Source organism: Epinephelus moara, chromosome 13 (assembly GCF_006386435.1).
Source record: "Epinephelus moara isolate mb chromosome 13, YSFRI_EMoa_1.0, whole genome shotgun sequence".
In the NCBI taxonomy this organism is placed as follows: domain Eukaryota; kingdom Metazoa; phylum Chordata; class Actinopteri; order Perciformes; family Serranidae; genus Epinephelus; species Epinephelus moara.
The window spans coordinates 19,685,339-19,699,993 of NC_065518.1; the positions used below are offsets into that span (position 1 = coordinate 19,685,339).

At 40.7% G+C, this 14,655-nt stretch overlaps 1 protein-coding gene across 1 annotated transcript; it reads right to left on the reverse strand.

Moving 5' to 3' along the window:
• Positions 1-1,253: 1,253 nt before the first annotated feature.
• LOC126400188 (protein FAM117A-like) lies at positions 1,254-13,466 on the reverse strand. The gene is made up of 8 exons (XM_050060748.1): positions 12,790-13,466; positions 11,193-11,338; positions 10,425-10,520; positions 9,921-10,037; positions 9,090-9,218; positions 7,358-7,553; positions 5,204-5,375; positions 1,254-3,089 (listed from the first exon to the last, which is right to left on the reverse strand). Exons 1-8 carry the CDS (start codon positions 12,911-12,913, stop codon positions 2,798-2,800), a joined length of 1,272 nt encoding a protein of 423 aa, XP_049916705.1. The 5' UTR covers positions 12,914-13,466; the 3' UTR covers positions 1,254-2,797.
• Positions 13,467-14,655: the final 1,189 nt, after the last annotated feature.

The following is a 14,655-nucleotide window of genomic DNA, read 5'->3' on the forward strand; positions in this document are numbered from 1 at the left end:
CCCTTCCCCCACTTTAACCGAAAACTTATAAACAGACATCATATGTACAGAAGACAAATCTAAGGACATTACAAAAAAATCTGATCCAGGACAAGTGGAGAGAAAACTGAAAATCAAAAGACATATTCTCATGATGGCACATGGAAGTCATTCTGTTTTTGTTTTTAAACAGTGTACAACTCTCAACTTGCTGACAGGGCAGTTCATTTCTAAGAAAGTCAGACACTGCACGCAGGAGTGAGATGGCGTATCCTCCACTTAACATGGGTGCTGAAGTGACCTATTTTACATTTTGTACTACTTCCTGTTTTCACTATGTGGTGCTGGCAAGGACACTAATTATACATCATGTTGCTGCACATCAAGTGTAGACCCCACTGTGTAAATGTCATTTAAATCAAAAGATAAGTGTCTGACAAAACATAAACCCTGTTGGCAATTGGTGGCACAATCAACATATCTATTCTGCATGTAGTTGGCTTCAGGCCTGGAGCCACATAAAACGTGAAGTTTGGGGCAGATTGGTCCATGTATGCTGGCATTACATACCACTTCTGTTTGGTGGCGAAACACAGAAGTTTGACACCTCGCTGTGGTTGCACGTTATGATGAAAACACAAGCTTTAAGCAACTTTGGATGTCAAAGGTCTTAAGATGGTACAGACAAAATTTGAAGTCAATGGCATCTAATCTGTAGGAGGTGTTCGTGTAAGTACGACCCCTGGAAATTGCCAAAAATGCACCAAAGTGAAACATTAATTCAAAATGGCTGACTTCCTGTTGGGTTTAGAACATAGCTCCAAGAGGCTTTTTTGTACGTCTTGGGATGTTACATATGCCTACCAATTTTCACACCTCTAGGTGAATCATACTGCAGGGGCTGATTCACTGAAATCTGATGATGTGTGCCAAGTTTCTAGAGTTTTCAAGCATCCCTTGCCTCTTAAAAACAACTTCCTGTTTTATGGCAAATATTGCGACAAAGTCAAAAGCTTAATTTCTGGGCATCAACAAGGTCTTAGAACTTTTATGAGCAGATTTGAGGTGGATTTGATGAACCTGCCTGAAGGAGGATATCGAAAAAAGTGTTGTAATTTCCTTTTACCAGTAGCTGTAGGTTAACAGTTCATGTTCTCATTTCTCGATGACCAATTTCAGACTAGAGCGACACCCTTCCGTGGACACTGGAAATTCACATGAGAACGTTAAGAGTTATGACTTACAACTAGTTTAATAAATCACAAAGACAACATATTATCAATCATATATTTATGTGGACAGAACACAGAACCTGAGATAACAGCACGTCCCCAGCATCCACACCAACTCATAAAACATCGAGGCTTATTTGGAAAAAGACAATGTTTCAATCCATCAGCATTTCACCAGGATACTAAAACTACAAGTTAGTCAAACAATCAGACTAGTTAACTTTTCATCCACGTGCACACACACACACACACACACACACACACACACANCGTGCACACACACACACACACACACACACACACACACACAAACAAACAAAACTCCTGTCAGAGACAATAAACCCAGGACCAACGCGCGGAGACACTCCTCCACATTAAAACCCTCTCCTGGAAGTGCATAAAAATCCACCGGATACAGTATCTCATGTAACACCTGCCTCAATTATACTGACAGAACAAAACTAAAAGTAACAGGGCTTTTTTTTTAGCTTATGTTGCAGGTAATTGAAAAAAAGATGTAGAAAATACACATTACTACTCTTAAAGTACAAAAGTGAATATAAAAATAAGAATTGCGACTCAATTCAATTTGTGCAAACATGTCTACCAGAAATAAAACTATTTGAACATCAACTTGTCAGCTTGGCAGAGGAAGAGGAACATCTTCGGAGAACATTAAGGACGACAGATCTACACCACTAAAACTGGTTAGGTAGTCAACTAGGCTGTGAAACCCCAAAACTATAAACATAACATCAAGAACATCGAGGAATAACTGGTTCATAGACAACACGTGCACGAGTTACTTTTTTGCAAGTAAACAATATGACAATGATGAAAAAAAAAAATAAAATCTTTACATCTTTTAAAGCAGGAATGCGTGAGCTGAAGCATTTAGGTATCGACGCTACCCAAGTTCAACAACTGGGAAATTCCCTTCGGTCAACAATCAAAATGTGATTTCATTGTGTCAGGGTTTTTTTTTTATTTTTTTGGATCAGGTAAATAAAAAGTACCCCACTGATTTGTCGTGCTTTGTACACCACCAACAGGTGCAAGGTCAAGTTAGGTAAAAAGAGATGCAGGTACTTAAAAACAAACTCAACCAAGAAGGGTTTTTCATCCTTCACCCAGACTCCAACACTTTGGACAGAGATGACGCACTGCAGTCAGAGTTTAAAAACCAGTGTAAGTGTTTGTCATGGCTTCTTTGGAGAAACAAAAATAATGTGAAGCAGGTGAGAGGGCAGTTAAGAGCAGAGTAAGACAGCCCCGTCTATTACACAAGTGTTTGGCCAAAATATATCTTTGGATTATGACCTGTCAGAAAAGCCTTTAGTTTAGAAACATCACAATGCCCAGACTCCGAAAACAAGTAGCTCATAAAGCATATCCACTGGATTGCGTACTAGTATTTTTTTTTTTTTTCAATATTATTATTTTTCAACATAAGATTATTTCAAACCTGTGTGGAAAATTACTGGTCATTTCCTAAAATAAAGCAACATCAACACATCTGTCCCAGACCACTGACGTATTTGCATCATGCAAAATCGTTTCCAAAAGAAAAGGATCCGCAGTAGTGATCAGAAAGCGAGGCCCTCCCCAGAGCCTTCTCCCATGACAGCAGTGGTTGCTGGAGGATCTGGAGGAGCGGCCCGGTTGCCAGAAGACGTTGCCTGGCAGGAGCTCGTTCCCTGGCTCGTGCAACTGCCGGATGGAGAGACGGCGAGGCTGCGGAACAACAGGTCCATGGAGGGGAGGAGGGGCTTGAGGAGGCTGACGGGGCAGAAGGCTGAGCCCCCATGGGGGGTGAAGTTTACCTTGTTGGGGTCTGGGCAGGAGGAGATGAGGGCTGGCTTAGGTTGGCGTGGAGTGCTACAGGATGAGAGGAGAGGGGCGGTCAGAACCAAAAGACAAAACTAACCTCAAAGTCAAAGTGTCAAAGTGTGCAGACACATTCAGGACAGTAGACATTGTCATGAACAACTAAATTCCCTGATGTTTAAATGTAACAAACACTCAGAAAACAGTCAAAACTGAGCACAATTTAATTTAGGAGGGTTAACATTGTCCAAAAACATACTGCACATATAATACGAGTATATTTGAATGTTTCTCTAATTCCTTTGAGAAGCACTGGGGACCTAACCCACTAGTTTCTGTCCCAATATGAAACTCAGGCCTTTTCATTTGATATGGTTGTGGCAAGGAAACTTATTCTGCCTATGTGGAAGTCAGACTGTGCACCAACATGGGATATGTAGATAACAGAGCGGATGAATATATTGTATTAAGAAACGTTAAGGTTCTCTGATAAGATTAAGACTCAAATATTTGTCAGAATTTGGAGCCTTGTACTCGAGTATCTCAGGGGTAGTAACTTGTAATGGTCTGAGTAGCAGTAAACCGTCTATCGCTGTGTATGTGTATTTCATTATGCTATAATGTTGAAGTCCTGCGACTCTGTGACTAAGCAATTGTTTTATATTGAAAATCCTAAAACAAAGGTTAAAAAACAAGCCACTGAAATGTGTGGGACTTTGCACTGTGCTTTATGAACATCACACATTATGCTACAAAACATGGCAACAACTCATTATATAAAAGTTAACCAATGATACTGATTGAAAATATAGTCTTCAATAGTATTCTTCCCTTTTGTTCCTGAGATAGTGGCCAGAAAACTGTTTTTGCAGAGCATTATGATGTCACAGTAAAGTTGACCTTTTGGAAATAAATGTCACCCCATTTTATCCTATTAGACAATCGTGTGAAATTTTGTCATAATTAGTGTATGAATTCTTGAGTTATAGCCAAAAACATGTTTTGTGATCTCACAGTGACCTTGACCTTTGACCTCCTACCACCAAATACTAGTCAGCTCATTTTTAATTCCAAATGAATGTTGATGCCAAATTTGAAGAAAGTCCCTCAATGTGTTCATGAGATATGGCGTTCACGAGAATCTGACGTACAGATGGACACCCGAAAACATAATGCCTCCAACCACAGCTATCGTCACAGAGGCATAAAACATAAAAAGTAAAAATCATGATAATAAGTAATTAATTACAACTGTAGCAAGAACTACTGCACCCAAATTCCATATGACAATATAAAGGTTGAAAAGAAACAAATACAGGACTTAAACAGGCAGTACTTTGGCAATAACAGTACAGTTGTGTCGCAAGAGAAAGGGTGGGGGCCACACCCTACTGAATTTCTTTGGGAAGTTGTTTTAGTTTTTAACATATACAAAGTTAAAAGGTGGAAGGAGGAGGTCTTAAATGCCTAACCTTAACAAAACTGGTTTCTGCACACTGATTAAATGTCTGGTCATGTCTAGATGTCTTATAAATCGGGGCCAAATGCATCATATGAGGATTCACTACATCACCACTAGAGGGCACCCACACACTGATTTAGGTGCAACTGATCTATAATCTGGTACACTCATTTCACTCAAGTGAGTACTCCTTTAGATATTTCTTCGTATAGAAGTACAAACAAAACATCTAGAAAAATAATAGACCCATTTCACAGTTGAAAGTCTGTTCAAAGGCTGGAGATTCTACTACATGTGTGTTGTAGGAGGCTTTTTGTGGCTCCAGAGGGAGCTGTGTGAAGTCTGATAAATTGCCTCTCTGACAAGTCTCTGTTGAGTCAGAAGACGACAAGGTTAAAAAAATAAATAAATAAAAAATAAAAAAAATCTGGGGGTGTGGAATCAGACAGAAGCTTACAACACCTCTGTGGCTCACACCTCCCCACTACTATCATAACACCCATGTATCTCCAACTGAACTGACAGCTGTCTGCCTTGTTGGTAATGTATTATGAACCTGTGCATCATGAGTCCAGAAATGGTGTAATAATACACAACTAAAATGGTGGAGTGCTCTTAACAGCTCCATCAAGCTGTAGGTGTGGTTCAGAGCAAACATGAGAGAGAAGTCTGTCAATTCTGTTGAGATGCAGAACAAACGTACCTGGTTTCCTCCCAGACTCTGACCTTTTCGCAGCCCTCGGGAGGCTCTCTCTGGAAGCAGCAGCTTTTGTTGGGCCCTGGGGAGGACGACATCAGCAGAGGCAGCGAGAGGTCGGCCTCGTTCTGGGAGGAGAACGGAGACAGGAGGCACATCTCGGCACTGTCTGTCAAACCTGAAACAACAGGGAAAAACAAGTCAATGTCAAAGATTCTGTGAGCAAAACTTCTGAGGACTACGGTTACAATATTTGAGGCAGTGTGCACACATTATTTATTGAGACATAAATCAATTATAGCATTAATATAATACACTGGAGTTTCTGAGCATTAAAATCATTGATTTTGTAACCAAGGATTTTGAGTTTTGTTCAATCTGGACCGAGGTTAAAGAGTCTTAAAGTCTTGAAACGAGCTGCAACATTCAGAGCATATCTATGATTTAGAGTCTGGGGCAGGATTGTTTGCACACGGTTCTCAACATGGAGGTGGCTTAGCAGAGAGCTAGCTGCGAGCAGTGCTAACTCAATTAACAGAGCCAACAATGGCAACAGTGCCGAAAGAGCGAATGGTATTAGCGTGGAGGGGACTGGAGGGTGAGCACTACACTTCCACGACAACACCAAGGTACAGGATGACTTTATCAGCAGTAACCTCCGCATGAGCACAGTGCAGAGCAGCGTTATTGCGCTAGCCAGATGGATACACACAAAAGGACTCACATGCACTTACACATACAGCAGGGCTGCAAGCTATATTGTTTCAGCGCTGACATCTCAATGTCACAGGCTGTAAAATGTCTCAAACACGTCATGCTATACGGTTGTTGCTGCTTGATACAAAAGGAAAACCTGCACAGCTCTCATTTTCCATCACTAATGTTACCCGCCGAGCCTTCCCCTTTCAGACAGGGTTACATGAGTATATGACATAGTCTAGCAGGGCTCGTTACGAGAAGATGAGAAGTGAGACTGTCTTGAATGTTGAATGTGTGTGTAAAGAAAAGTACCAGATCTGGGTGAGCAAGTGCTGCAAAAAAAAAAGTGTGTGTTTTTCCGAAGCTACAGCAGAAAGTGTCTGGATAAGCCAAGGTTCCAGTGTAACGACTGTATTATTGCCATGGTGAGTCAACCAGTATTATAAACTATGTAATTTTATCCTCAAAAATCAGAAGATGGTTCACACAAAAAAATCATCTTAGTTAAAAAGTCATATTTCAGCCCTTTACTATTATTATTATTAGTATTATTATCATTATTAAATTGTGGTGTGCTGCTATATTAATGCCCCGGATGTCGCATACAGAACATTTAAACACGACTCCATCAATTTAAAAGCTAGAAGAACAAAGTGTCAAATTTGCGCTGTAACAATAAAACTTTTTACACATTTAGTCATGTACTACAGTCAACATTTAAATGGTAAAACAATAAAAATGTAATCCTTATAGTTTTTAAATGCGTCGCTTCATAATCAAATATTAGCACACAAAAGCATGATGAGAGTTTGTAACTGTTTATGTAACTTTTGTTTCTGTGCTTTTATCTTTTGTGAAAAAAGTGTGAACAGGAAGTGATCTTTGCCTGATTAAAGCTAAATAAGAAGAGCAAAACAAACCTTAGAAAAAACGTCACTGTAAATGTGTGGAAGATGAGACACTGCCACAACTGATAAAGCATCTGTGGTGTCTCCTGTTTAGCTGAGATAGTATCATGATGCTGAGCTTACCACCCCTATGTTGAATGCAAATATGTATGTTTGTGGTTGTCTATAAAAGTTGCCTGAGTGATTGTGCATGCAGAGAGTGGTTTTCTGATGTAGGTTGAGTCTGTGTGGCTACAACAGGTGTGACGGTATTTCCCTTTCCCTTTTGTTTTCTGAAAATTCTTTCTTTTTAAGTTATGTATAACAGTAACTTTCAGGTACATCATTAAAGGCACATGATTCACTGAGACCTCCAGTTCAATGCTCAATTATAAAGCAGCTTTCCAAACAGTGGACAGTACAAATGCACCGTAAAAGGTCACCGTGGACAAAACCCTGAGCTCATTTTGCACATGCAGTACTTTTTGACTTAGTGACACAATTACATTTACACACTTTAACCACTGTGAACTTTCGATCCAGTGACCTGACACATAACACCTAAAAAACTAACCTTGTTGATCCAGAGGTGCATCTTCAGAGTTGTGTGACAGAGTGCAGATGTTTGTAGGAGAGGAGCTGGGTGAGGAGGAAGAGGAGGAGGAAGGAGAAGATGAGGACAGGGGTGTGGTGGGGGGGTCACTCTGAGATCCACTGCTGCAGCTCTGTGTAGGGACCGGAGCCCGGTGACCATCTGGAACATCAAGGAGCTGAAAAGACAGGAAACGTCCGTGTTTAAATAACATCAGCCACCATAATATTATGTCCTGGTATAGAAATAGAATGGAAGTAGAATGGACATTCAACTGATTTGTTCCGTTCTGGTATTTTTTAAATGTCTTTGTCACCTCCTATGGTCGTATCTCGCTTGAACTATGCCACACTGCCCCCACAATCTCTGGTGGTACTGCTGCATTTTGTCCATAACCCTAAGCTTTCAGAGAACGCGCACAAGTACGGACAGAAGGCTCCATCTGTGTGCGTATACAGATCTATCAATGAGCATGAATGAGCCCTTTGTCAGTATGTTTAGTCATCTAATTAGTCCACTGTTCCTACAATCCCCAGCTCTGGTTCCTTTGACATAAATCCTCATTTCTCCGAGTTAGATGTAAAAAATATACTGGCTCTGCACGTTTACCCTCACGGTACATCATGTACTGCACTACTTTACTACTCATTTGGTTGTTACTGCTAAACCTCAACTTGGTGAGTTTGCAACTCGCCGCAAGTTGGTTTGTTTATAGGGAAGTTAGCCCGCTACAAGGGTTGCAGCTCTGGTGGTTACCAGCTACGCTCCTCAAAGTGGTTGCATTTTAATGCACCCCGAGTTTTAACAGATCTGGGGAAAACTGCATTCTGCACCTTGGACATGGAACAATCTCCAAAAAGTCCATCAATGAATTTAAGGGCAACATAAAGAATGTGGTGACAGAGACGTGTGCTTGTTTTTCTCTTGAGGCCACTATGTTTGAATAGCTGTTGTTTTATTGTGGATTTTTGTATTATATGTTGTATTGTTGCATTTTAAATGTGTTTTGATTAGGGATACACACGATTAGCCGTTTAAACGATCGTTCTTCCCCTCGCTAGTTGGCACCAGAAATATTATTCAGTTAAACCAATTAGCGTTTTATATATGTACAAGGCCGTCAGACAGCAGTCCCCCTTGCCGCGGTAATGCTCGAGTAAACTGGAGTTTGAAAACAGCATGGTGGGAAATAAGAACGATGTCCTCTCGCAAAACCAGCGCTGTTTGGCTGCACTTTGATCTAGAAAATGAAAACAAGGTAGCATGTAGGCTGTGTCGGAAAAAACTGGCATATAATCACTCCATTATATGCCAACCACATTCAACTCACGCATGTGGATGTTAACCTGCACAGAACGACGGCTGCTGCTGCTAGCCACGCTCAGACCAATTTGACATCGTTCACCCGGAGACGCTGTGATCTGAGAAGATAACGCAGCTCATCACGACAATGACCTCACAAGATATGCTTCGTTGAAGGTAAAAGCTTCAGGAAGTTAAAGCAATATGTTGAGCCTAAAAAAAACGTGCCAAGACCTTTTTTTAGACTAGTCTTAATTAAAATCTTCGTTTAATCGACGGGGAAATTAGTTGCCAGGAAGATCCCTAATTTTGATTGGCTGCTACCTTGGTCAGGTCTTTCTTGTAAATAAATAAAATACATTTATAAAATCTTTTCACATGTGATGCTGTGTGGAAGGGAGGTGACAGTTACCCTGTGCTGAGGATGTGGCGGCTGACAGATGAACATGCCTTCCAGCTCCTGGTTGAGGCCCTCCACACTGCAGCGCAGCCGAGGGACCAGTGTAGACAGGGGAGCGAGGGGGATGGGAATGGGTTGAGTCTGAGGACACAGTAACAAGTCAGATGGAATTTAGGCTGCATTAGTCTTCAGAGGCAACTTCACAGATCAGACACTTTTACAGTTCTCTAGTCAGTTTTACTTGTTTGCTCTTATTGTGAAGCACTTTGAGCTGCGTTCTTTGTACAAGGAGTGCTGTATAAATTAGTTTATAGTTGCTAACAAATTCAAAAGCATTCTCATGCAGTTCCCAAAGCACATACTTCATGTGGTAAGTATCAAAGCCACATGTGCTAAAGATATTACTGTGTGCGAGTCCTTATTAAATTGTCATTAACACCTTTAGGTACACATCAGGTTTGTAACCGTTCTCACTGGTGCGTCATGTCACCACACTTTGGGTTGAAACCAACACAGCCCAGCGGAGTGTGGCACCATGCGACACGACAGCGCAGACCAGCTGTGCTGAAAAGCAGAACTACATATTCTGCACCGAAAGCAGAAGCGACGTGATGTAGTGGTCTTCCTGTTGCTTCAGTGTTTTATTTCATTCACTTCCTGTGATGAACTGCACTGTCTAGTTCAGTGTGATGAAGGTAATCTCAGCTATATGTGTGTGGAAATAGACCGGCTGCACTGATGAAGAACTATTGGTGGCAGCTTTGCCTGTAGAAAGTGTGCTCACACATGCCTGCATACAGTAAGTGGTGCAGTGTTTATGTAGTGGTGATGATGCTAAGGTACCTGAGTAGCTCCTAGGCTACAGCTCCCCTGAGGGTATCCACGCTGGCGGTCTTTGTCATGCCCCCCTGAGACTGCAGGTTTGCTGCGCTGCTGCAGCTGTTGTTTTAGTTTAGCAATCTGTAATGAACAGAGGTTATTGTCAGTCAGCTTGCACACACACAAACACAAACACACACACACACACACACACACACACACACACACACACACACAGGGGAAGTCCTTTACAGGGCACAGATATAACACGCAAGGGTACCTTCTGAAGACTGTCAACATTTTAGTGGAGATAATCTGATCATGTGGTGGTTCAGATAAAAGATGAAATGAGGAGAGAGGCTCCTGAAAGCTGTCGAAAAGGGAAGTTTCTGTGCAGATGAGATCATCTGGTCTCCTGTTGCTCAATGCTGTCAAAGCAATCGAGTCTTTTTTTAAAAGCCCTCTCTCTTTGACATCCAGTTAAGCAAACCTTGTTACACACATTAAGTAGCACAGGCAGAGATTCACCTCTCGCAGATGCTCAGCGCTGCCCCATGATGCCGATCGTTTGTGGCTGCTGCTGCCTCTCCGGCTCTGAGATTTATCTGACCATGAGTCTGGGGTCTGGGGAGGAAGAAGGCAACCATAAGAACTAATACTCTTCAAATAAAATCCCATGCAACTATGAATAAACATATATATTAAAGTTTTAGCCTGAAGCTGCCCTGTGATCATATTAAAATGTAAAAAAAAAAAAACTTATGTAAATGACACAAGGACTTCATGCGTCTTTCACCAAAAGTTGCACACTTAGCAAAGCTTTTCATGCTCAAAGACTGATCTGCAGCCACATCACATCATCCACACCCACAGTCTCTCTCTTCACACTTGTACAAGAGCGAAAGAGCAGGAGAAACTGAAAAACAAAGAGAGGGGGGGGAGGAGGATGTGGGCAACCGAAGAGCAGTGGCGAGTGCCTGCACACAGAGCAGAAAGGATGGGTGCAGCCGAAACGGCCTCATCAGCTGACACCAGGGACTGTTCTCATGGCTGTGGTTCTCATTTTGTAAAAGCTGTGTAAGCACCGGACACTCACTCCCTCCCTCCCTCCCTCCATGCATCTCCTAGCAACTTCCTTCTCTGCTAAAACTGCAAACTAATCTTTTAACATGACTCGACCCCCCAAAGTCACTAACGACTTAAAAACAAATCTCTAAATGTGGAAACATCTGTGGGAAAGTCATGCATTCCACTCATTTCACCATCATTATGGAGCATTCCTTAACTGGAGCTGACCTGGGTGGACTTGTCCTTCCGAGACAAGCTGCTCTGGCCCTCTGGTTCTTTGGGCCAGTGTCCCTGCAGGTACGGCCCGATGATGGCGTCAAGAGACATCGTCCGCCTCATGCCAGAGCTCAGCTGGTGCGGTTTGGGTTTTCCAGCTGTCAAGAAGGAGACAACTTTTTATTAGTCATGCAGCACTGGATTCAATTATCCCGTTATTTCTCAAGTTTGCATCAGTTAGTGATGAATTTTGAGCAAGTTAAATAAGCCTTAGCAAACCATAATATTTCACTTATATAACAACAGTATTATTTACGTTTATCAGAAGTTAGAAGTGCTTAAGTACACAACTTGTGCATCAAAATCTTAAATTAGTCTAAAAAAAAGTGTAATGTGGTTACACTAAGTAAGCTTTGAGCTACTTTATGTCATCATTCACAACATCTAGGGCTGAAATTATGAGTCTATTAATCATTAGAAAATGTTAAGTAAGTCACTGTCACTGGCAACAATTTGGATAATATGGTATTCATTATCAATCATTTAAGTAATTTCTTAAAAGAAAGAACTTGCTGGTTTTAACTTCCTTGATATAAAACGCACTGCTTTATCTGTCTGACATGATCGTAGCAGAATACGCAGGTTTAAATTTGAGCTCTGGAAACTTCTATTCTACTCTTTTCTATCTTGCTATTCTACAATTTTCTGATATTAAAAGGACAAAAAAATGAATCAATACAGTATTTCATAGATTAATCAATAATAAAATAAACAACGTATGCAGCTACAAACATATTATTTATATACAAATGCACGTACATTTCTGTGTAAAAAATATTTTTATTGCTTTATTATTCAGTTCTAACAACATGATCGGCAAAATTGAGCTGGGCAATGTGGAGGAAATCATATATATAACAATATTTTTGACCAAATACCGAGGGTTTTGTAGAGTTGATTGTTGGTGCTTTCACAAAATATTTACACAATGACATTTTTTATTAATAATCTCCAGTAATGCAGATATAATGACTGAGTGGGTAAAGGCAAATAAAAGCAGCTAGAACAGTCTGGTAATATAGCCTTTAAAACCAGAATATAACACTAATGACGATGCCACATCCAAAAAATCTAAGATGATATCTAGTCTTTTAACAGGATATCGATAACTCAATATATTGCTCAGCCCAAGGCAAACATATTCATATATTTAATAAACCCACAGCTAACTTTGTTGGCAGAAATCTACAATACACCCTTTAAAAATGAATGAATAAGTGTTTGAAAGTTAAAAGTTTTCTTCTGGAAGCTGTATTACAGCTGCAGATACTGCAGAGACTTCCTTGTTGACATTATTGATTGTTATATTGATGTTGCTACAGATGTTTCACAGTCATGGGGCTTTACTAGAGTCATAGATCTCAAATTTGCAACAAATTAGAAGTTAATAAGTAGTTAAAGGTGGTACAGCTGGTGTGAATTAATGTTATTAAGTAGGCCACATTACCTAGTTTTAAATATTTTCCATCATGGCATCACATTCAGGCCTGCACACATTGATACAGGGGACATATCTCTATGTACACTGTGACAGGTGTTGAGCTCATACCTGACTTCCCATCTCTCCGGTTGGGTCGAGGCTTGCTGGCCAGCTGATAGGGAACAGTAGCCTTGAGGGGCTGAGGACCTGAGGTAGCTCCCCGGATCTGTCCGACTCCACTTCGGCCAGACATGTTTCCAGAAACACCCACTGAGCTCCTAACTATGAGAAAACACCAGTGTGTGTCCTGCCTGGTGGAGATTTGGGGGGCGCTATGTGGAAACACTGGTGGTGGCTGGCTAGGTTAACCAGCTGCAGCCCTTCCTCCACTGGTGATGATGACTACTCAAAACCGTTAGAAAAGTCAGTCTTGAGTAATATAGATATCATTTCCAAGTTAAAACAGCAGCCAGGAACACTTAGCTCGACAGATGAGACGTTACTAACACCGTGTGATCACGTCTACAGCAGTCATCCTACTTTTTTTTCAGGTTTGTGTGCGAGTTAGCAGCCTAGCAAGCAAAGTTTCTTTGTGAGGATGTTGAGATACTTCACCCCGTTGTCGAACAAGGAAGCAGCTCTACTTTCAAAAAGTCACTTTAACGTCAACTCCGACGTCTTCTGAGCAAAGATGGAGGTGTATTTCATTATAATATTTCGGGCTGGAGTGGGTTTTAGTGGCCCGGAAAGTTGCGAGGTGGCCACAGTTATCTTATCCCTCCGCGTTCTTCTCTCAACTTCCAAACACCTCCACCACCACGCTGGTGTGGGTTTAATTATATTGGGGGGCGGGGCCTGGTGCTGTGTGTCACTTCTGATTGGGTGGTGAGGACTGAGACTTCAACCCTATTGGATGACACGCCATCAATCCGTCAAACCTCGGACGTTGTAATTTGCTGTCACCGCCCCCAATTCATATCTCATGTTAACTGATTTTAGTCGTTAAATTCATGATGAAACACCATATTTAAGGTTTTTACGCCTGTTAACAGACAGTTACAACTATAAACTGTGACCCAGAAAACCCATAAACTTATTTTGAATCAGTTTTTAACCATTTTAAGTGTACTCTGCTGGACTATGTGTTTAAAGGGCCATCCCAAAGTGATTTATTGAAGTTCTTGTTAGTTTGCTGTGTGTTTTTTAAACTACAAATCATACAGTCTTTATTTTTTTGACTATTTTCACATTCCTGCTGCCCAATTTCAGATATTTTCTAATATATTGCTCCTACATTCTATGGTAACCATTGACTTCCATTCATTTTAGTACAAAAACTAAAAACTCATGTAACTTGATTGATATGCAGTAGTGAAGTGTAATAAGTACATTTCTGAGGTACTTGTACTTTAGTTGAGAATTTCCATTTCACACTAGTTCATACTTCTCTGCTTTATTTTGGAAAGAAGTCTTCTACTTTTTACTATTGGCCTACTAGAGGAGAGCTGGGCACAACCTAACACATGTTAGTTTTGGCTAAATGTTATTAAAACCGTTTGAGATTAATTATGTTTTTGTTTTATTCTAACAACATGCACATCTCTGCTACAAATAAACAGTTGTTTTTTTTCCTACAACTTACATTTCTTCTACAAATGCACCGAGAAGTGGCAGAAGTGAAATGTTTAAATGTACCCCATGGGTGGGGTTAAATGTAACAGTCACAGGGTTGTAACTAAGCTGCCCATAGCACATTTCTCTATTTTTGCACTTTAAACTTGTTCAGTTTGAACTAATGTCCTGAATTAAATGAGATATACTTTGTGTTTTTAATTTGTCAGGTATCTTATTGACACACAGTTTCACAGTCTTGTCAAAATTCATACATTCAATACTCATAATGTGACATGTGGATCTAGGTTACCCAATCCATGTACATCTATCGGTCCTACCATTGAATATGGATGATAGGCTAACAGATGGATGGATACCTAT